At 39.6% G+C, this 24481-nt stretch overlaps 1 protein-coding gene across 1 annotated transcript in view; it reads left to right on the top strand.

Moving 5' to 3' along the window:
- The window catches only part of mcu (mitochondrial calcium uniporter), a 63665-nt gene that overhangs the window by 17676 nt on the left and 21508 nt on the right, over positions 1–24481 (top strand). Inside the window, exon 2 of the mRNA XM_015010303.2 lies at positions 13724–13834. Coding sequence (XP_014865789.1) covers positions 13724–13834 — 111 coding nt within the window. The remainder of the gene's footprint in view (positions 1–13723; positions 13835–24481) is intronic.

Below are 24481 nucleotides of genomic sequence, written 5' to 3'. Positions count from 1 at the left end.
TTACGCCGGCTTGGCTCATAACTCTTCCCTGACGCTGCGTTCTGTCGTTTTACAAAATGTATTTTGGTTTGTGTGCCTCTTTTTTTTTTTTTTTTCATTTTTTTTTTTCAGAGGCAATAAATGTGACAGAGGAGTTCATGCTCAGCAGCCTCCTACCTCACCAATATTTATTCAAGCAGACTGGATGAGATTTATTTCCTTTTATATTGACTGCTTTTTCTTCTCCATATTCAGACAGCGTCTGCAAGTTTTACTGCTATGCAATCAAGCTAATATTGTGACGTCTTTGCCTCATCTCATCTGCTCATCTCTTCTGACCCCTCAAGCCTTTTACTAGGATTTTATAATATAGACCAACTCAAATGGAGCTTATTTGTAAAGTGGAATTAATTGTTTTCTTTTGATGAGTAACTTTTAAAAATTCTTTAAAAGTTACTTAATTAGTCTCCCTGTGTTTAATATGGATGATAATATGAATAGGCCTGAAACAATTAATCGATTATTTAAGTAATCTTAAAAAAATAAAAAAAATAAAAAACTTGCTAGTTGCATTTTTTCTGCTTTTTATCAAAGTTGCTTGGGGTTTATTATTCCTATTTTCCCCTCCATAATATTCTTTCAATTTTATAACAAATCCTACCTTACAATGAAAGCAGGGTTGTTAAGTGGTATTTCCATTTAAAAATCTGCAATATTCAGTGTTTTTTAAGCACAGGGAGAGAAACACCCCAGTTTACTGTCAATGGGGCGAATTTACAGGCTGTCGGCTCATAAAGTCAAATCTAAAATTGGCTGGAGCAAGAAGAAGGGCAAGATAAAGGGCTTTGGTCAAATGATGTGGCTGGTATTTAATTCTTACAGTTTGAAAATCCACAAAAGTTTAAAACAAAAGCATAACTCCGCATGATCTAATTGCTTTTGCTTAAAACAGAAAAACAACACTGTTACTGCTGCTAAAATAATCAGATATTTTAATTAAAAATAATATCTGTAATATGACTTGAAAGCTTCTATAAAGAAAATACAATGAAAAGAGTAACAGCCTCCTTTCAGTCATTTGCATTGTGCAGAAACAGGTGGGGGAGGAGCATTTCTCTGTCACTAACACTGGTACCAGAAGACACCGTGCAACAGGAACATTCTTGCAGTTTTGAAACCTTAAATTTGTACCTTGGTACACTTTGATCCTGCAAACAAGATCCCTCCTGGTGGTAGGCTAGCCTTGCGCTGCGTAACATTACTTTGGTAACACTTGTTAAATGCCAATCATTTATGCAGTCAGAATTACTGAGAAACCAGTTTTCCTTGTGATGTTGGTACGTCAGAGTGGTGACAGAAATGTCAGCCATATGAACTAAGTAAAGTGTTTCTAATTTCACAGCAAGTGAGCATAGACTGAAGGCATTCGTTTATTTCACAGTCAGGGCAGATAGAAGAAAGATATTGTTCTGTGTTTTGTGTTCCTGGTTCTGAAAAGAGGCAGAAAATCTGCTGAACATGATTGTATTTAAGGCAGGTGGATCATCTCTTTGCAGATTTACTGTTAATAAAAATACCGCGGTACATAAATTCCCCCTACTTAGGAACCTGTCCTGCAGGGAAGCTGCGAGGCTTATGTAATTTAAGCCTCAATTTCACTTGAGACAAATGACAGAGCCACGAAAGCTTCGCTGATGTAGCGGACTAGAGTTTCGGCACGCGCTCAAATCGTAGTACAAGCCAAGCTGTGGCGTGTCGATGCTGTTTTTAGGTCAGTTTACAGTAGGAGAGAAGCAATATAGAGGTTGTTTATGCAGATGCATTCTGCAGTCAGGCTAGATTTGTGTACAAAACTTACAAAACCATGGAGATCTATTTTGACTTGCTGTATAAAATGTGCGCCACTTAGTTTTTGGCGCCACTAGCCTGTTGAAAGCCACGTTTTAGTTAGTATTTGTGGATGCCACTTGTCTTGACTCCCACTTAGCATAAACAGAGTGTTGATAATTCTACTTTAATTAAACAGATTCAAAGTGTGTTATTTTTCCGCCCCAGTATTAGAATTTACCGCTGCTAGTCATGCAAACTGTGCCAGTGGGTGGTTCTTGCTATCTGTGGATCTCTGTGATGCTAAGAATGAGCGCTTTGTTAGAGGCCTACAGATATGCAAGCACTCTGATGCTTTTCTTCTTCTTGCACCATCGGTCCTCTGACGTTCGTTCACCAAGTCTCTCTCTGATTCATGCCAGACCTTCTTCTCACACGCCCACTCCTTAGGAGGACGTGTGGGTCTTTTTTTTTTTAAAACCAGAAACAAAACAAAAACAACACTTTCAGTGGATTATTTTGAGCTGCTCTGCCATTCACTGACTTTTGTCTTTGTACAGCACAACTGCACCCCTGACATGCTAGACTGTTGGTTTCAGAGCCTCAGCTCAACTCTGTGCCTCAGCATTTAACTCAAACTGGCTGAGTTTGAATCTGGGAACTTAAAATGACCAGCATGACAAGTCCAGTGCAACATATAAGTCCATTTAATGGAGGCGTCTACTAAGCGTCTGATATTACAAAGGTAGAAGAGGTCAAAAGAGGCAAAATGCCCAGCAGCTACAGTGAAACATCCCCACAGCATTATGCGACATGGAACATGAATGCCGCTCCTGGATTGGCTGCTTTGCAAACACCAACCAAAAGCCGCATTGTTGTTGGGTATTTCAGCTTGCCAAGCTGCATTTTCTTTCTAATATTTTAGAAAATTCAGTGCTGTACCAAAAAAAAAAAAAAATCTGTGAATAGCTGGAAGTCCACCGTATTGTGTTATGTTTTTTTTTCAATTTAAATCTTAACTCTACCAAACATGATTTCCTATTTGCAGATCTAATGGAGCGTTTGATTTGTTTCTGAAGTTGCAGATTGAATCTGGGAAGGACATCACATCCAAAATTGAGAGAATTTGACATGAAAGCCCTGGAAGTCGGAAAACCAATTCTAAAGCTCTCTGCTACTAGAAATAAAAACTAATGCAATAACATTTCCCTTCAGGTCATGTCCAGAAATACTTTGTTCACAAACATTTTTTTACTATTTTTAAAGGTGTGGCAGCCATATTGGCCTCTGAACGTGGGTTCTGCGTCACAACCTTTTACTTTCGCAGTTGGAATAAAGTTAGAATACTGAACCCACCAAGAGTCCTTATTTTTAATGCTAGCTAAAACGAGCCTGGCTTTCAGACTCTGATTGGGTCAGCATTAATTCTGACACTTTGAGGCCATTTCTGCTCTCATGCTATACAGACAACATTACTCTGGTAGTTTTTTCCTCCAATATAGGCTGTGTTTTAGTGACACCTGGGGCCATAAATCAGCTGAGAGTGCTTCATATTTTTGCTCCAGTCTCTCTTTTTACTAAAATAAATCTGTATGCAGTTGCTGTATTTCAGACAGTGGGTGCGTGTTTACGTCATGCATGCTCGCAGGTGTGTGACTGAATTTCTCTGAGTGGCTCCTGCTGGATATTTGCTTATTGGAACCCTGCAATGGGACTCAGGTAATTTCTCTCACCGAGGCTGCAGCAGAGCTCACACAACAAGACACGTGCTGGACGTAATGTGTCCTTGAGCATCTGAGACAGGGGGTGGAGGTGGGGAAGTGGGGTTGCAGGTTGAGTGAGAATATGATTGTCTGCAAAGTGGTTAGTTTGAGGCTGCCGCATCACCCTGATTACCTTGACAGGTTATTTTCTCCTTCTCCTTGAGCCTCGGTCACGTCCGCCTGTCATCTGGAAACATCCAGGGGAACACCTGCAAATTGATCGGTTCTCCTTGCTAATATAACACTTTGACTTGCTAGGAATCACCTGGCAACCACACACCTCTATCGTAACCGGGGTCGTCTTAATGCCTCGGAAATTTCATTTGCGTCTCCCCTTCTCCTCTATCTCGCTCTGTTCATCTTTCCTTTCAGCGACCAGAGATTGCCTGGCCTCCCCCCGGGGCTTACTGCCTTTCTCCTTCTGCTACTGGAGATGCAGAGATAGCGAACAAACCGAGCAGGGAGAAGATCTGAGAGAGGAAGATAAGGGCATCCGAGGAGATCTGGAAAATGAGTCTCTTAACTTGTACTGTAAATCTCACTTTGTTGATGAGTCATGAAAAAGTTTTGTAGCGATGCGGCGACGGAGTTTGTCAGTCGTCTCATGCTCTCAACATGCAGTATTAATTAGTCGCGTGGATACCTGAGCTGCCTGTGGCAGCCGCTCTCGCTTTTGGATGCCGTCCTCTCACCATCTGCTAGCAGTTAACTCTCCGAATTGGGAACAAATAGCATTCCCATCAATATTTCTGCAGTTGCCTTTCAGCAGCTTACAACCCACCGGGTGTATATGATCCGCAGTGTGAAAACACACTTCATGCTCTCACACCTGCCAGAGCCCTGCGTTGTTCCTATTATCAGATCAGCTTGTTAGATCCATGCTGAGTCATGAGTACTGAGGGTCTTTTCCCTTGTGTTTGTTAGGAAACTTTGCTGGAGCTTTCTCCTTCGCTGATTTGATCAGTTGATTTGTTAAAGGTGCAAAAGTTTCAGTTTCTCTTATTAGGAATAAGTTTTGTTGTTGAGACAGAATCGTCTTCATTTTCTAAAGGTAAACTTTCCTTTTACAGACAAGCAGCTTGTTTTAGATACAACTTCTGTTCTTGCAGAGGGATAACGGCATAATCAGCTTTTTAGAAGACTTCAGGGATCCAAATTTCAACTTTTTGTTTAAATAATTTACTTTCTTTTAACATTAAGATCTGACAGTGATGGTACATTCATCTTATCTGCAAAACTATATAACTCGTTGCTCCAGTGAGTTGTGGGTTTGCTCTGTAGGCTCCTCCTGGGGTTGTGCCACGAAAACTTCCTTATCAAATGTCTGACTCCTGTTGATTCAACGACCTTCATGGCAATTCAATTCACTTCAGCTCAGACTTTTACCTTTTCAGAGATCAACAGATCATTTTATCTAACAACGTCCAACTTTTGCATACTGCTGTTTCGATTATTCATATGATTAATTGATTAAAAAAAATACAGATTTTTCATTTAACCATATAAGTCTGATTTATACACTATTAGGAAAACATTAAAACATGCAAATCATTTTTTAAATAAGAAAATAATGTTGTTTTTGCCTATAATACAATAACATAACATTATTTTTAGTACATACTTGTACCTACAGTAAAAAAAAAAAAACTTCTTACATCAACATGTGAAAATCTCAAACATTTTTTAAAATCGGTACATTGTAGAGCTGATCTGTTGATTACTTTTTGGATTAACTGATTAATAATTGGATAGCAATAGGCGTTTAATCATAATGAATTGTGATGAATCGATTATTGAAATAATCGTCAACTAATTTAGAAACAGCAATTTGCTGGAAGAACATAGTCAGAGAAGTAATTGAGTCAAAACTTTACAAAAAATAGAAAAATATGTTGCATTTAAAATATAAAAATCTTCATAAATGTCTCAACCATACATTTCATATGATTATTTTTTGATAATCACATGAAATGTGATTATCAAAAAATGAAATGTGAAATGTGATAGCTTCTTAAAAAACTGTTTTAATGTATTGCAGTCCGCCTGACACATGAATCCTCTGGACATTGGTGATCAGATGCTTCCAATTATTGAAGCAGTTCGGGATTCCCGGCAGTCTCATGTTTTGGGAATGTGCACAGGAGACAGAAACTTCTTGTCTGACCCAGAGCTTATTAAAGCACTCCAACTGTACGAGTTACTGCATGTCAGGTTTCAAACATGCAGACTGACAGGCAGGTAACCAGGGTTACGGTGGGTGTAACTGAGTACTGGGGAGAGCTTGGGTGTAACATGTCTGATATCAGCGCAGAGCGGTTTCTGAGCTCATAGCACGGCATTGCCATAAGTCAGTCAGGAAATCAATACACTGCAGGGAGTGGACACTTAATTTGCGCATGTGACATGGAGTATAAAGCATGTCCTGGCTTGATTCACAAATGTGTCACACATGATGGGGTTATTTTAAAGTCTGAAATCTGAGCTGCAGGATCTGCGTTATGAGGTTAGTAAATAAATCAGGTGCCACTGCAGTGTCTGAATCTTCAACAGGAAGCCCTATAGAGCTAATTTTATCTCTAGAGAGTAAAATAGAGAGTGATTAATTTTTACATTTTGAATGACAGGCAGCAGAAGTTCCTGTATTTAGTATGATAGATTTAGTTATTAGAGGAAATCTATCCTTCCTAGTCTTATAGCATATGTCCTGTTTGCAGTTCGTCCTCTGAAACCTTGCTTTCTGCACGCCACATAACAAATTGCCGTGCCGTCCGCTTTACTGCATTGAACTTGGTGCATTATGAGCAAAAAATTAGCCTTTCTCCGCACGCTTATGTCGTTTATTGTGTTTTTATTCTGCAAAGCAGGTGCTGTCAGTGGGGATTTAGCCAGGTGGGACCTTTTGTATCAGGAGGACAAGGTGATGCGGTTGAGGGTGTTTGCATCATATGTGATTCGAGCCTGTTGGTTAGGTAGAAGCTGTAGAGAGCAGCTGTTGTCTGTGGAAATCTGGTAACAGAAATAGACCCCCCTCATAACTCACATAGACCTCTGCATGTGGTGCAGAGATGTTCTGGTCTAATTTTAAGTTTCCGTGTAAAGTGTTGCACAGTTAGAACCGAGTTGTTGGCATTAAGTTGCATTACTTTGTTTGTAGATTGCCTTGCAAAAATGTTCACACACCTTACTCCCATCTTTTAAATTTTTTTTTTTTTTTACATTTTTGTCACAACTATCAAATAGGTAGTCTGACAAAAAATGATCACACAGGCGAAATTCAAATAAACATTTTTACTATTTTTTATTTATTTTTTTACTTTTGCTAATTTGTTTTCAACCACTTTACACTGTTATCCTAGAGTTACATTGGACTTGTTTAAATCAAACCAAACTGATGTGCTAGAATGGTCTAGTTAAAGTCCATGAAAAATCTGGGGCAATACCTGAAAATTGCTTTTTACTGAATTTACTTATTCATCATTTTGTTTTGTTCTGTCACATAAAATCCACCAGTAAAACATACATGCAACAAAATGGAAGAATTAAAGTGATGTCAATACTTTTGCTTGGATAGTAGCTGTATCCTTACATATTCACATGTGTGTCCAACATGGCCGTATACAAAGCAAAAGCAGCTCTCCAGAGACGCCACCTATGAGTTGCTGCCTTAGACCTGGCTTGTGAAAGATAAGGAAGACTCTGTATTAATCCTCCAACAACTTGCTATCTCAGTTGTAAGGTCCATTGCGCATCTTAATGTGGTGAAAATAGTCCCTGAAAGCATCCCAGTGATGCTACACACGACTCAAGCTTTGTTGCTCTTTGCTTTTTGAGACTGCAAGTGTGGCCAGTTGTTGAATTTGGTCTCCTTGGGAACCTAATAATTTGCTGCGGTGTGTGTGTGTGTGTGTGTGTGCTCAGAAGAAGTCAAACACAATTATGAACAATGGACAGTCTGTTCACAGTCGTCCTTTCTCCAATTAGTTCTCCTTGTTTGCAGCTGTAGAAATGAGGAGGTAAAAGGAAGCAGAAACCAGAGGTGATAATCGCAGCTCTTCCCCAGGAAAGCTAATCTTGATTGAGACTGAACGTCTGGCTTGGCTGCGTCCTGAGAAGTAAAGATTTTCCACCGTTTAATAGGACAAGCCATTCCCTTTCGAACAAAAGAGAAGTGTTCACTGTAATGTAGACCCTTGCAAATATTTTCTTATTTCCCTTTTTTTAAAATTATATTACATTAAAACTTCATGTGTTTTCCTGGAATTTTACATGAAAAACCAAAAATTTAAGTTTGTAATTATAGCTGAAGTGTCGTTTGTGCCCTTTCCAGGTTTTATATCAGATTTGGGCCATAATTGGCTCCATCCATCATCCCAACAACTTTAACCCACTTCACTGTCCCTGCTGAAAAAACACAGTGTCTTTTGGCTGTGGGGTGCCTCAGGGGTCTGTATTATCACCCCTTCTTTTGCATCTGCTGCCCTTCAGTTCCATATTTAATTCATAATCTTGTGAAAAACACAATGCTCATTCTGTTAATTCTTTGTTTCAAAGCTCAAATGGTCCTGAATCATTTTGAGCTTCAACTATAAAAGGATTGAGATCATAACATTGGACAAGGTCATCTTAGATTTAACACACAAGTTAATTCTGTAGTTAAAACAAGTTTGTTTTCATGTCTTTATTACATCACACTTTGATTATTTTAATGCACCGTATTTCAGGTTCAGACAGGCTGCACTTTCTCACCTTTAGCTCGTCTGGTTGCTCCTCACTGGTTCACTGTGTGCTGAAGACTGGAAGATTAATATCTAAACGCAAACTGTAAAGTCTTAAAAAAAAGGCAATCATTAAAAAAAACCAACTAATAAATTAACAAGGCTAAGTCTGGTGGGGGCACAAGTAAAGCCTGGTGGCCTGCCAGGCTTATAATACACTGAGGGAAACCCTGCTCCTGATGATGCTTCACTCGTGTTTGATTTGCTTGTATTTTCACAGAATGTCCTGTACTGTAGTTTGCTTCCTATGTTTGGAGCGGTGTCCAATTTGGTTGGCATTTACATATGCAGAGTTTACTTTAACTGAACCAAGACCAGAGTTCCCTTTTTTGGTCCACCTCACGTTGCTAGTACTCATTTACACTTCCCCATACAAACCAGACTTTCTAGAAAAACGATCTAGAGTTTGATTAAAGTCTAAACAGCGGTGAATGCACAGTCATTCTCTTGTTCTTTGGTAAACCATTTGTTTTTTGTAATTATGACATACTTTCCTTGTAGCAAACCAGCTACCGTGACATTTTTTCTCTCTTCTATAAAGGCCACATTTACAGTTGTGGTCAAAAGTTTACATACACTTGTAAAAAACATAATGTTATGGCTGTCTTGAGTTTCCAATAAGTTCTACAACTCTTATTTTTCTGTGATAGAGTGATCGGAACACATACATGTTTGTCACAAAAAACAGTCATAAAATTTGGTTCTTTCATAAATTTATTATGGGTCTGCTGAAAATGTCACCAAATCTGCTGGGTCAAAAATATACATACAGCAACATTAGTATTTGGTTACATGTCCCTTGGCCATTTTCACGGCAACTAGGCGCTTTTGGTAGCCATCCACAAGCTCCTGGCAAGCTTCAGGTCGAATGTTTGACCACTCTTGACAGAATTGGTGCAGTTCAGCTAAATGTGATGGTTTTCTTGCATGAACCTGTTTCTTTAGCACTGTCCACATGTTCTCAATGGGGTTTAAGTCAGGACTTTGGGAAGGCCATTCTAAAACCTTAATTCTAGCCTGGTTTAGCCATTCCTTTACCACTTTTGATGTGTGTTTTGGGTCATTGTCTTGTTGGAACACCCAACTGCGCCCAAGACCCAACCTTCGGGCTGATGGTTTTAAGTTTTCCTGCAGAATTTGGAGGTAATCCTCCTTCTTCATTATCCCATTTACTTTCTGCAAAGAACCAGTTCCACTGGCAGCAAAACATCCCCAGAGCATAATACTACCACCACCATGCTTGACAGTAGGCATGGTGTTCCTGGGATTAAAGGCCTCACCTTTTCTCCTCCAAACATATTGCTGGGTGTTGTGGCCAAACAGCTCAATTTTTGTTTCGTCTGACCAGAGAACTTTCCTCCAGAAGGTTTTATCTTTGTCCATGTGATCAGCAGCAAACTTCAGCCGAGTCTTAAGGTGCCTTTTCTGGAGCAAGGGCTTCTTTCTTGCACGGCAGCCTCTCAGTCCATGGCGATGTAAAACACGCTTGACTGTGGAGACTGACACCTGTGTTCCATCAGCTTCCAAATCCTTGCAGACCTGCTTCTTGGTGATTCTTGGTTGACTCTTGACCATCCTGACCAATCTCCTCTCGGCAGCATGTGATAGCTTGCGTTTTCTTCCTGATTGTGGCAGTGACACAACTGTTCCATGCACTTTATACTTGCGTATAATTGTCTGCACAGTTGCTCTTGGGACCTGTAGCTGCTTTGAAATGGCTCCAAGTGACTTCCCTGACTTGTTCAAGTCAATAATTCGCTTTTTCAGATCCACACTGAGTTCCTTTGACTTTCCCATTGTAGCTTTTGTAGCTGAGTCTAATCACTGGGTCAAATGAGCCCTATTTAAATGGGCTCATGAGAAGTCAACAGCTGTAGTCAATCAGAATCACTTACAAGAAGTGAAGAGGCCATGACATGAAGCTAATTTGATTGACACAACTCGCTACATCACCAAAATTGACAAATTTTGTTGCTGTATGTATATTTTTGACCCAGCAGATTTGGTGACATTTTCAGCAGACCCATAATAAATTTATGAAAGAACCAAATTTTATGACTGTTTTTTGTGACAAACATGTATGTGTTCCGATCACTCTATCACAGAAAAATAAGAGTTGTAGAACTTATTGGAAACTCAAGACAGCCATAACATTATGTTTTTTACAAGTGTATGTAAACTTTTGACCACAACTGTATGCTATTGGCTGTCTCCCGCCTGAACGAATACTTTTAAATAAAAGCACATTTTTTTATTTCCCCTGTACAATATGTGACTTTGTGCAGGGGACAAAGCCACTCATGAGGTATGTTTGACTTATATCTCATAAGTCAAATAAAGTACGTTGAAATTTGCAACAAAATATTGAAAAGTTTAATCATTACTTTTGCCATTCTCTCTTTTTGGTTTGCCAAAAACACAAGGAGACAGTCACAGTCAAGAAGGTTGTTATATGAAGGTAATGCTGTGTGTAACGACAGAAAAGTTGTAAAATAGACATTTGTGTTAATTAGACTTTTGATGGCCAGCAAACTGCTGCTTGTTATGAAACAACTCTTGAGTGAAGATCCCACTTAAATTAAAAATTTAACAAGCAAATATTAACTCGTGTTAAATGAATTAATAAACATACACACGAGTCAGAGTGAAAGCATTGTTAAAATGGATTAACAAAGCAAAAATGCTGTTTCTCTCTGCTAACATGATTTTCTACTATTTGGCCTAATATATAACTGCTTCAGCTTTAATGTTGCTTGAAATTGTGTTCTGCAACCTTTTGCAGTCAGGGTGGGTGCTGTGCAGTCACGTGGGATTTATGGCGCTTTACTCACCCCGACGTATTTTTGTTATATCACGAACAAAAGAGACAGATTGGGAAATGTTTCAGTTTGTTGGTCATTTTTGAGAAATAATAATAATAATAATAAAAAAAAAATCCCTATGCATGAGGAAGCAAGAAATTTCAGATGTAGACGGCTTAACAAATACTTTACAGCAGTTGTTCATTCTTTACTCAGCTCAACAGAGTCCTGATCGAAGGTGCTACGTGGTTGTTTTTTTTTCCTCCTGTTTTGTCAAAGTCCATACAAAACAGCTCTGGGTCAATTCGACCCGGCAAGAGCAGAGACATTCTTCCCTCTCTTGGGCCTGCTAGAAATAAATTCAATCAATCTGTTCTTGCAGATTTTAGTTCTTTGCACGCATTCTGGGCAGAAACTTTTTTTTCCTCAATTCAATTTAAAACAACTCTTTATTGATTCCATTTAAGCAAAATTTAAATGTTTGAAGTTGAGGTTCTTCAGAAGAGGCTGTGGGCAGGGAAGGTCTCCTGTTGCGGTCTGAGTTACAGTGACTCTGAAGAAGCCTCTGACTGAAGATTTTTCCAGGGGTGTCATGAAGAGGATGCTCAAGGTTGTCCCACGCTGAAGGCATTTAAATGGTCAACCATTTAAAATCCTAAACAGCTTGGGATCTAAAGACATCAGACTTGCATAGAAATCTAGTCTAAAACAAGCTGTAGAAAAGGTTCAGTGGTTTGATAAACATACACACGAGTCACTTTGAGCCACTTTGCAGGTACTTTGCTCTCTGTGTTTAAATTCCACTTTATCTCCATCTGATCTCTTGTCAGCGCTTGCAGCCTGGGAGCATCTGACTGCATATTTTCAAGGTGAAAGTATTTCAGGCATTTCTAGAGGATGTTTAATCCAGAGGAGAAAATCTGTCCAAGGCACAACCTCTGAACACGTCCCGCTGGGAGCCCGTCCTAAAGTGAGAAGCAGTCAGCATGTTTATCATATCTTTTATTCAAGTTTGCATTGAGACGTATTCTTTTTTTTTTTTTTGCTTTTTCTTAAACATTAATGAACCCGCACTGATAGTTCGGGTTTGAGTTGTGTAGGCTTGATCATCTCTTTCATCTGCAGGTGTGTGCTGCAGCAGCAGGCTGGATCGCTTGCCGTTTAAAACATAAGCGGAAAATTTCACTTGACATTCCGTCGGCTGCTGAATCAATACAAAAGAGAAATTGCAAGTTGCTGTGACAAAAATAGCAAATAAAACCAAGTTATCACTTTGAAGTCTTATTTTAAGCCTGTTTTCAGATCCCAGACATGCGCTGCATATACTGATGTTACCTCGTCTCAGTCCACAACGCAAAAATGGCTTTGCAGATTTCTTTCCTTTCTTTCTTTTTTTTTTACAAATGAAAATGTGAAAGAAACCAACGGCTTTCAGAAATCAATGATTTAGTAAAATGCTGTTTACAGAGGGTAAACAACATTGTGAAGATCAAGGAGCATGTCAGATGACATAAAAATAAACATTTTGGCCTACATGTGGTGGAAAAAAGACTTCAAAATGAACACATTATCCCCACTATTGCTCCTTGAGACTAGCGGCAGCAGCAACTGGCAAACACTTGGTGGAACTGCACATCTGCTGAACTTGCCTTACGAACTACGTCTCAGTCCAATGTTCCTTATAAACAGCATAATGGTGGTTCTCCTTGTGATGACGTGCTGAAAGGTAAAATGTCACAAAGAGCAGAAGCTCCTTAAAGAGACAGAGGCCCAATTTCAAGAAATTGAATGGTGAAGTCAGGTTTTTTTAAGTCATGTTTGATATTTTTAAAACAACTGAAGGTTAATAGTTACCTTATTAGGCTCTAAAATGGAACTGTCTGCTGGAAAAATATGTAATACTGCCCTTTTGACGAGGAAACTGGTGAGAGCTGATGGAAAGATCATTGCAGAATAATTCGAGAAAGCCGAAAGATGAGCAGTTGTTTGACAGAAATCCAGAAGATCCCATCTGAAGTTTGCCACAGGTCATGTAGTCGACACATCTAACATGTAGACGTAGTTCTGTTCAACTGAGGTCAAAATACAACTTCATGGCATACATCTAAAATGCTATTTGTGTGGAAAACTGAACTTAATGACCCGAATTGCAGCTTCAAAGTTACATTTGAATCATTTAGATCAAAGCATACTCGTGTTAGGATGGCCTAATCAAAGTCTAGCTCTAAATTCAGAAGATATTTTGTGGCAAGCTCTTTAATGTTCTCAGATATTCTTCAGACGGTCTGACTGAGCTGATTTACAAAGAAGAAAAGAATCAGTTTCTAGATACTAAAAGCTGGTAGAAAAGACCAAAGTGTATGACCTGTTTGCTTCCACTTTACTGTTGAACACAACTGAATAATAGTTGGTCTATCATAGACCAACAGTAAATTAAAATCATTGGATTGAATGTGACAAAATGAGAGAAAGTTTGAGTGTGAATATATCTGCAAGGGTCTGTGCTGGCCTCATTTTCTTTGAGCCGATGATTTTTCCTTAACTTGACCCGTGTGTGTTTGTGTCTTTGCTTCTGCAGGAGGTGCTGCCTGCTACTTTCACCCGTCAGACTGTCAGGAGAGCTCATGGCCTACGGTCAGCAGTCCACTCCACGCTCTTCACCCAGACCACCACTGCCCTGTCTCCACAGGTTAGCGTTTCTGCATGCCTCCCTGTGTGTGTCTGTGCGTGTGTGTTGGTAAAAGACAGTGACATGCACAAATTGATTCCTCATTGTTTGGGTTATTGATTTCTCTGCCATTTCACAAACTCAAACGAAAATCAATATTTTATCGAACCGTGATCAAGCTAGTGTTTGGCCTATTGATGGGTGACAGTAATGAGCCCCAGCAATGTCAGGCTTTTCTGAAATTTCATCATGCATTGCACCTGTTGAGTCATTTTTAAAGGTCAGCTGGGAAATTTCTTGATCCATTCTGAAGCCAAGATTTCAGCCTGTACTGTTTCGGAAAGCCAGCCGGATATTGAAACTAGTGTTATTCTGCCACAGAGAAGCAGTTTGTTACCATCAGCAAATGTTTCATCTGTTTGTGCAACAAACGGATGAAAAATCTCGCATCATTCATTCAGAAAAATAAATGATGTTCATTCTCACATCAAGCAGCAGTGGGCTGCATCAACGATTAAGTATTCGCTTGTCGGTTTCGGTTTGTGTTCAGTTTAGTTTTAAATGAGGAAAACATTCAGTTTATTTATATTTCTACAGGTATTCAGTTACTCAGAAGTGAGTTTTTTTTTTTTTGCAGGGAAAGTCTCCAGTGTGTCTGCAGATTAGCACCAAACCGATGCAGAGTTTTCAGCTTGAGGATTGGTAGCTGAGACCTTCTAACCAAACATGACAGACAGTTCTAAGATCTGCACCTTCTCACCGTTACCACTTTGTCCTTCACTCCCTCATCTTCCTCAGACCACAACTCTTATTGCTCTGTGTTGCTGTCAGTAAAGGCCAGCTGGAATCCCATAAAGCAGACGCATTAGGTTAAAAAGATCGGCTGAAGGTTGAGTGGGTGTATTTTTTTCTTATTTATTTATTTTTCCAGGAAACACACTTGGCCAACTAGCAGAACTTGCATGGGGATTAAAATTTGATGATGAGAGCAGGATATTTGTTCCTTGAGTGCTTGCAGATCTGTGGATATCGGTGCATTATCTCCTCTGACTGTCAATGCAGGGTGTATATAAACTCTCCTGCTGCATTGGCAGGGAGTGGATGTTCGGTGGGCTTTGTTTGAGCTGCTGCATGTGTATTTATGTAATTAGGTTATGTGAAACATAAAAGGCCATTGTTGGGTTTTACGGCGCGTTGCGGGACACATGGTGAAAGATGAACGGCACCTTTCTGCAGACTGTTTACATTTTGCAGGGGCTCAGAAAGGACAACACAGAAAATAAATGCATTACATCAGGACTGCTGTAAACAATTATTTTATTAATCGAGTAATCTATCAATAATTCTGACTATTAACGGATCGTAAGAGTAATCTGGTATTTTTGCTTGAGTAGCTCCTTTTTTAAATAGCATTTTATTACATAATATACAATACCTTTCAAACATAACTTGCGTTTGAGGCATGATTTTTTTAAAAATGCAAAAATAGATGAGAAGTAAAACATTCCACATTAACTTTTAAGAACTAAAAGGCGACAAAATGGAGGCGGAAGATATTAACGTTGATTTATATCGATGGATATTTAACCAAGAGCTAAAAACGGGTAAAGCTGCAGAGAGGAAAGTCAGAGGTTTGGAAGTAGGAACACAGTCCACTAAAACAGTGAAAAATAATTTAACAAGACATTCTACGAATCCTTACAGCTAGGGATGCTAACGCATGTTTAGAGTTTATTTCAGATTTGTAGTTTGGCCACCATCCAGCAGAGGGTGCCGCTTGTCATCCTTAAGCTCAGCTGTTGTAAGAGAAAAAAAGATGGCGGAGAGTGCGTCCCTGAACAGGAAAGTGAAACAATCCAAGCAGATGCAAAATGATGCAAAATGCCCCATAGGTGGTTCTGTTTAGAAATATTAACACTCGACGGGCTCGAGCGGTTTCTGTCCAATCTGTTGACAGAAACTGAATGTCTCTGTTGATGGAGAATTAAGTGTTTTATTCTTTTCATGTTTTACTCTTCTATCCAGCAACCTAAGAGGTTCTTGTTTGGCTTTATTTTATAAATATGTATAAAGTAACTAATGTGAGTATTACACTGACTGTTTATTCAGTCAGTAAAATACAGCTGAAAATGTTTTAGAAAAATATGTGCTTTAGTAAAATTATATGATGAAAAATGAGCCCAATTCGTATTATGGAAAAAGGGTCAACCACCCTTGATAAAAGAGAAGACTTGGGTTTTTAAGGAAAATGGCTGCTTATCAATTAATTGTCAATTGATGAGTACAATCACATCTTTAGATTAATCCATTAACCAATAACTTGCGCCTTTAGTTACAGCCCTACATTACATACATGGTTGGATAGTAAAAAGGTGTCTGCTGTGGACTCTTGGCCTTATTCACAAGAGGAAGAAGCAACACAGCTGATGGTGAGCTTCTCTGTTGTCCCAAGTGTGTCTCCTTGTGCCGTGTATCCCCCTGAGGGAGCTGTTTGTACAGAGGGCAAGGACAGGAGGGAGGGAGGAGACATGTGAGACTCAGCAGGGTGGGTCTGCATCGCCAGGTCCTCATGCCTCGGTTGGGTACAGCAGAAGATGATACTGTCATAACAGGATTAACTGGAGGAAGCAGATATGCTGTACGCAAGCTTTGTATGAATAATAAAGTGGCTCTAAACCCATCTGCCAATATGTGTTCTGCACTGTTGAGTCTTTTTTTTTTTATATTGCAGCCTCTCCTTCATATCTCTCCTCCGTTCTCCTGCATTGCTGCAGTACGGTACACTCGTCTCCTCCTCGCCAAAGCCGGCACTCCCTCCTCCTCTCCCTCCCTCTGTCCCTGCTTTAGCATCCGTCGGTTTAGCTGCAGCCTCCCGCGGGGTTCCCGCGGGTCACGGCCGCGTTCACCCTCACGCACGCAGGGCCAGCCTCTGCAGCGCCGCAGTTCTCGGATAAACCTTTCGATGCGTCTGCAGCCCAGCTCCTCAAGAAGAAGAGCGGTGACAGTTGTCAAATGTCAAAGCGGCGGGAGGACGAGGGGGAAATCTCAATGAGGAAGAAACAGAGATGTTTGTTCCTCGCTGGAGCTGAGCCACGTTGCTTTCGTGCAGGAGGGTTGGAGCTGAGGGGCGCTCCGAAGAGGAGATGGTCAGTATTGAAGCTGACGAAGATGGAGCACGAAGAACATATAAATCTTTGGGGGGTCAGAGGGGAATGCATTATTCCCCCATTTAGGCATCTGTTGTTCTACACTGCAAAAACACAAAATCTTAACACATATTTTGGTTTAGTTTCTAGTGCAAATATCTTGGTACACTTGAAAAAAGACAAATATCCAACCAGATTTATACCAGAAGCTTATTGATTGCAACAAATTAATTGTAAATGTAATTTTGAATTTGCCATGTTAAAAAAAAGAAAGATTATCAAGAAGGTTTTCTGTTTATATTATTTTTTTAAAACATCAACTTTGGCAATGGTTTTCTCTCCTAGTCTTAAGCGATGTTTCAAATATTTGCTTGTTCAGCTGCTTACTTGTGGTTAAGTTGAAATATTTCAAGATAGTCCTCCTCCTTTTTGCACCAGACCATCTGGGAAACAGACCCTCAGCAGATCTAAATATTGGAGAGCCTTCGCTCTCCAATATAGTAGATTGTTTAGTAAGCAATCTACTAAACAGCTGTTTAGTCCTTGTGTAAAAGCACAAAATGTTTGACTAATGAGTCAACAACCCAGCAGCTGTAATTAACTTTTTACTGGAAATCCTTTCCTCATGGAGTATTTCAGGAGGAAGACCTGCAGATAAAAATCTGATGGCTCTGATCGTTTCATAAAATAAATGCCTGACATTGACCTGCTATCCCAGATGCAACAAGCTTCCCATCTATGTCAAACGTTTGTTTCAGTCCGAGGATCTGTATTTATCGAGTGTCTCCTCGTCTGTTTCAAACCCTTCCTCTCCTTTTACGGCGTTCTGTCTCAGAGTGCTTGTGCAGTGACATCTATTTGGATCGTAAACAGCCCAAATATGTAATTTATCTCCTAAACAGCGACACGGTCTTGCTGAATCTCATTTTGCTTTATCAGTTTGGGTTCTAAAAATCACCAAAACTGAGCTATTAATCTATTTATACGAAGGAGGAAAACCTCCATAGCACTACTGGAAACTTGACCTTAATATTTAAAGAAAAATGTTTCTCATTCATTTTCTGTATTGTGCCACTTGTTAAACTGCTTTGGAGCGTCTTATTTTCAAAGTTTTATCAGATGATGAGAACTAAGCCCCAAAAAACGCAGCTCACCTCTGTTTGGTTCCGCTTTTATGATTTCTAAACTTTCAGTTTCAACAAATGAATCCAGGGCGCGCCGACAGACTTACTGAGCTTTAATTAACTCAGCGCCTAATTAGGAAGTCGATTCGTTCTTGTGTAATTGCCTGTTTTTAGGCAATTACACTAAAAGTGAGAAGAGTCATCGCTGCTGTTATCAGATGTTCAGGTGCCAGCTGTCAGCAGACGGGACAAAAGTTGAGAGAGCCGGAGTTCGAAGATTTGAAGGTTTCATGTCAGCGTAGCGCTGACACGAACTGTCAGCTGAAGGTAAATAAACAGGAACTTCAGCTCACATCTTCAGAACTGCTTTCAGGCTAAATGATCTCATGAATGATCTGATTTGCTATACATTTTTTAGATAAAGCTTAATATCTTTGCATCTGTCCTGTCAGAGCTCCGTGTATTTGAAGAAAGGTATCGATCTGTGCTGCCTAACCTTTCATTGATTAACAAAACAAGCAAAAAAACACAAACATGAACAAAAGCTGGGTTGATCTAGTTTATGTAAATTTCCGGTGCCTAGAACATCAGAGAGAAATTGATTTTCCGTAGGTGAGGGAATTAAAAAAAAAACAAAAATGAGAAGAGCTGCCATGAGGAGTCCTGAATGTTGTAGCTGAAGTCCCGGTGATTAAATCTGTGAGCATCACCGTAATGGAGTCGCATTTTGTTTTAATAAAAAATGGGATGCGGTTAATTATTTTTTAAAGCATAATGAGTCGACGCCGCTTGGTAGTAAATATTGGAGCTGATGCTGAAAATAAGCCTGTAAACATGTTAGAAGATATACAGAAACACAACAGGAGATCTCACCAGGGCTCCTACTCACCCAGAAATAATCTGGACTTAAAATTAATGATTTATTTCACTATAGAAAACAAAATAACAACATAGAGATGTTTTAGATACCCTATTGTCTTCCTTTTTCCTTTCTTCCCTTTCCTTTGACACTAGCACTCTTAATTCATTTGTCTCCTTCCTTCTTGGCCACCCTCTTTTTTTTATCCCTTTAAAATCTTCTAATTTCCAATGCAAAAACCATTGCTTTGCTGTACGTCTCAATCAGAAGTGTGTCGATAATAAAACAGCCGAAATTTGAAAAGTTCTGTACTGTAGTTTCAGAAAGTATTTGCGGATGTAATTTGGTGGCATCGTAGGATTTGTTTTATCCCAGTTAACACCAGTCAGTCATCAGCCAGGGGTCATTCTGTGTCAGGGAGGCTGCCAGGGGTGACCCTTACTTTTCAGTAATCACACCGAGACTCCTAAACCTCCACTTACTGTGATAATAGCTCTCAGATTAAGTCTCAGTGCACATTACCATCATGTGGTGCAGCTCCGTGTTTTCCGAGTGCCCCAAATTATCTCTGAGAAGCGAGAAAAGCTGCAAGGCTTCGTCCCTAGTGGGAAAGGCGATGGGAAGTATTGGGCGCCCTTGTCCAAGTTCATTTGCCAGCATGCAAGCTGGACCAAATCCTTCTGTGACGGATGGAGGACATTGGGGGAAAGAACAATCGCAGCATGGGGTCAAGCGGTGGAGGAGGCCCTTGAGAATGATGGAGAAAGAAATCACATTGAAATGGGAAGGTATTGAGGAGGAAGGTTAGGACAGCGGGCAGCATACTGATGATGAGGATTACAATGAGAATGAGGACAGAAAGATACAGGGACTGTTTTTGTCATGAGTATTAAGGAGGCTGTCTGGCTTACTTTGACGTTTGTTCAAAATGTCACAAATGGGTGAATTCGAGGCAACTGCAGTTAGCCAGTATCTGATCCGCCAATGCTTTATGAAATTAGGCATGGCCTGGTGTAAGATTCTCATGGTATTAGTTAAAATATCCCAGAAAATTAAAAACGATAAAAGGTGCAGACCTTATTTTCTTAAGTAGCAAAGCAAAAATCCTATTACAGCCAAAGCCCGACAAATATATTGGTTACTATGGTTATAATGTTATCTAAATGTATGTATCCATATTCAAAGTTGAAATAAATTAAATAATTGGTCAAAAGGAGAAAAAAAAAACAGTCTAGAGCAAAGCCAGAAGTTGCCAAAGAGTGATACTTTTAAGTTTTTTTCCAAGCTGACCTTTTGTACTATTGTACAACACAATACCTGTACAAAGTAACGAAGTCTGCAGCTCAAAATTTACTTCAAAGAGATTTAAAAGCCCTCCATTTGCATGTAACTTATTATAATGGGTAATGACTACTTGTGAAAGCCTACAAATATTTTTGCCACATGCGGAAAGATGTAATTTCTAATCCTGCTCTGAAATGTTTTGTTACACTGATATGCACAGGCATACTACAGTCTTTAATCACATTTTAATGTCACATAGGGACTCTCAAATGGTTAAATATCTATGGTAAATTGACCTGATTCCACAAGCATAACATTGAGTATTAAAATGTCATCCCTTGGCAAGTTATTTTAAAAATAAACATACATAAATAAGTAATGGAGATGTGGTGAAAAATCAACACACCCAGTCAGGACGCAGCAGAACGCTGCGAATTCCACCCCATTGATCCCAGTTTACACACACAATTCAAAATCACCACCAAAGCAACATGTATACTGCAAAGACAATTCATAAATTCTCTATATTGACCAATGTGGATTTCCATGACATGTTTTCTGTATCCCATCAAACAAGGATAAATAGAAAGCCAACACAGCAGTTTTAGTGTCCGCAGTGTGACCGCTTCCAAACAGCCAAGTTGCTTTTTTCTTCAGAGCACAGTGACAGTGTAGTGACAATTTTTTCAGCCACCTGACTGACTGTGAGGCCAACTGGAAGGAGAGGGTCACTCTGACACTTTTTCTGGCATTTTATTAAAAGGCCTCTAAAGCGTAGAAATGGTATTGCGTAACATTTCTTTGGTTTTGAAGCCATAACGTTTTAAAACCTTGCTGTACCTGCATGCCGGTAACCGACTCATCCTTCGGGGACATTATTTGACCTGTCTCAGTGCTGTCAGTTTCGTGAACTCTGTGCTCGGCATGACTCCCAGACCTGTCAAAGTCCTGGCCGTCATGTCGGATCCAGAGTACTGGTCCACCCCCAGAGCCGTCTTCCATCTGGTGGCAGGACAGCACGGTAATTTGGCCACTGTGACTTTTCCTCCGGCTGCTCTGCAGGTGGGCAGAATAACAGGAGCTTCACAGGGACCTGACTTATTTCTGCAAACTGCCCAAAGTGTGTATGAAGGCATGCTGCTCATCACGTGGCCCCGTGGCACAGAGCCTGTGAATGTTTGATGTTTGTTGTGAGGAGCCTGGAGTGTTGCGTTTGCTGTCGACAGCCTGAAAAATAATCCTAGAATTGGATTCTTTTTATGAACACACAAAATAATCTTCTCTAAGAGAGATTTATGGTGAGTCAGCAGTATTTGAGTGTTAAGCATGAATGTACACATGACAATAGCATTCATTGATTTATTGCCTCAGCATTTTAACAACCAAAGGAATGTATTTGGGGAGTAGACACTGTAAGGAGACCTATTATCCAAAATTCACGATTTTCATGTTTTTGTACTTCCATTTGGTTTTTAACTGCTTCTAAAATCAGCCCAAGAACTTTAAAAAACTCACCCAGCTGTTTTTTTTTTCAAAAATCTTCCCAATTGTTGAGTCACACAATGCCGTTACCCAGCAACCCCAGCCAAGCTCAGCCGGTTACATAGCAACCCAAGCAGAAATGCTGCACCTTCGGTCAGCTGGTTTTACCGTTGCATATTATGTACAATGGCTGCTGGAAAAGACAAATATTTTGTTGTTGACTTACTATTCAGACTTTCTATTGATGTATTCTTGTTGAATAAGGCTCCACCTCTGCTTTTCAAAGATGTACAGTTTTTTTAATCGTGCATCTGTTTGCAGCCATTTTCACGTGTGAGTGTAAACGTTAAATTGGTGGACAGCACTTTAAATCCAAACTGCAGCAGTTAGTTTGGATTTAAAGTGACAAGACGCCCTAAAACAGCTCAGTTTAAAAGAAGCTCAAACCAAGCAGAACCAAATGGACTAAAATTTCATTATATAAGATTGATTTTATGCAGAAAATGTAATGATCATGTTTTTTTATATGCCATAGAGCTATCCTAGCCTCACCTTTAAGATTTAAGGCTAACTGAAGGCTGTTGGTATGAATGCTAGCATGAAGAGATCTGTGCTTGAATGCCTCCTGTATGAATCAGATGTCGTCCAATTCGCTTCAACTCCTTGTGCGGTGTCTGCTCGACTACAAGCCTGATGCTTTCATTATGCCAGTGCTTCAACACGTGCCCAGGCTGTGTGTGGCTCACAGAGACGCTGAGCATAACGTGTCGACTCCCTGACTCAGCCAAGCGAGCAAGACTCTGAGTTCAGTTTTCCAGACTTTTGGATGCTCTAATGAAGCCAGATAGCACAGTGAGTTGGCTCTGACTTGGCTGGAAATTAGATGTGAGCTTTAGTTTTTATAAATTATTTCATTTTATAGGTCTTGTAATAAAAAATAAAAAATGAGGACCAGAAAAAGAGGGGGAAGAAGATTCCTCTCAAGTTATACCCAGGCTCTGCTGCATAAATAAGAGATGCTGCTTCAGGAGGAAGTCACAGCAGTCTGTGAGATACTGTACAAAGCCCTGAATGTCACCTCCTAACACACAGGAAAAGTCGCATGTTGTTGTAGTTTAACTCTCCTTTGTTTGAGAACAACAACCTTGTGAATCCGCTGTGTTTGTGGCTTGAATTTTGTCTGCTTGACACGTTAATGTGTCAGATAATTCTACTAAATCCACAGAGGAGGCCCAAAATATGCCAGGGGAAATTAAAAAAGCTTTTTGGTTTGATTTTTTTTTTTCGTAGGGTTTTATCTATTCATCCATTGTCTTCAGCTTATCCTTAATAGCTGTCGCCTTACTTGTTAACACAAATAGCAGATCAGCCAATCACATGTCAGCAACTCAATATATTTAGGGGTGTTGATGTGGAGGAAATGTGTTGCTGAAATTTGAAAGAAATGTGATTTTTTTTTAGGTGACTTTCGATGTCGCATGGTTGTTGGTGTTAGGCAGGTTCATGAGTGTTAAAGATATGGCTGATCTGCTGGGATTTTCATGCACAACCTTCTCTCTGATTCACTGAGAAAAATCTGAAAAAGACAAGTCCCTCGTCGGGTAGTTTTACTGGTTTTATAGGTTTTATAGGCTGTTTTTTCCCCCTCATTTCACAGTTAATAGTTGGATATTTGAAGTGGAAAATTCCATGTCCATGTTGATACCCTATGATCTGTGAAAACTCACTTAGCACGTTGGTTCTTGTCTTTTTCATTTTGTGAAGAGTTGGAGCTTCTGTTGAGGTACGTCACACATCTTGAGGTTACGGGAAAAACGGTAAAAAAAAGAATAGCGATGAATAAAACTCTGCATTTCCTCTGGGAGATTCATTTAAGAGATCAAGTTATAGAAGAAATATTTTTCATTTTGATTCAGTGTGGGAGCTCAACTCCAAGGAGAGTGAGCTGAAGGTTGCCTGTACACGGATTAAAAAAAGAAAGAAGAAGAAGCAGAAGGCGTTCAATATAAGAAAACAAAGCAATGAAAGTTGCTACAGACTGCTTCAGAAAAACAACTATATCACTGTGAATCCTCCAAAGCAATAGCTGCAGTTTTACAACAGAAATTAAACCTGGTGTGTACAAACCTGAGAAATGATTTCACTTCAGCTTGTGAGACATTTCTCAGGCTTTAAGAACCCAGAATTGGATCTTAACAGCAAAATGTTGAAACCTCTTTTGCAAACAAATGACCATAAATGTTGTTTTCATTGCCACACAGAAATGTGTAAATCATTTAAATGCAAGCTTAGTCAGTAGAGTCCACCTACTGAATACAAATTGTTTTGTTCAAACCAGCTAATTGTACCTGAGCATAACAAAATGCAAATATTTCTTTCCAACCCCATTAAAAAGCTCAAAATCAGTCTTTTACAGTGTAGCAGAGGCCTTATTTCTATCCAGAAGTGACTGTTAAAATATATATGACACAATGAATATTTAAAGCACATATACGCACTCATTGCACACAGGCTTGTGCTTTGCGAGAAACTGATCTATAGAAATTTGTATGTAATTGGCACGAGATGACAGTTCTGACTGACGTTTCACACGGAAACTCTGCAGTTTTCTCTCCATTTCACACTCTCCTCCTGTGTTAGCTTCTGCAGAAGCATGTAGTTGCAACACATTGTGGTTTTGAGACCATTTTCAAGTAATATAATGGTAATGGCATAATATTGCAAGTATGTACTCTCTAAAAAACCTTACATTTCTAGCAAACCGACTGCTTCA

Source organism: Poecilia mexicana, unplaced genomic scaffold, assembly GCF_051168715.1.
Source record: "Poecilia mexicana isolate PSO_F unplaced genomic scaffold, ASM5116871v1 scaffold_15, whole genome shotgun sequence".
Taxonomy (NCBI): domain Eukaryota; kingdom Metazoa; phylum Chordata; class Actinopteri; order Cyprinodontiformes; family Poeciliidae; genus Poecilia; species Poecilia mexicana.
The sequence above is the reverse complement of the archived record's forward strand: the minus strand, read 5'-3'. Positions and strand labels throughout refer to the sequence as shown.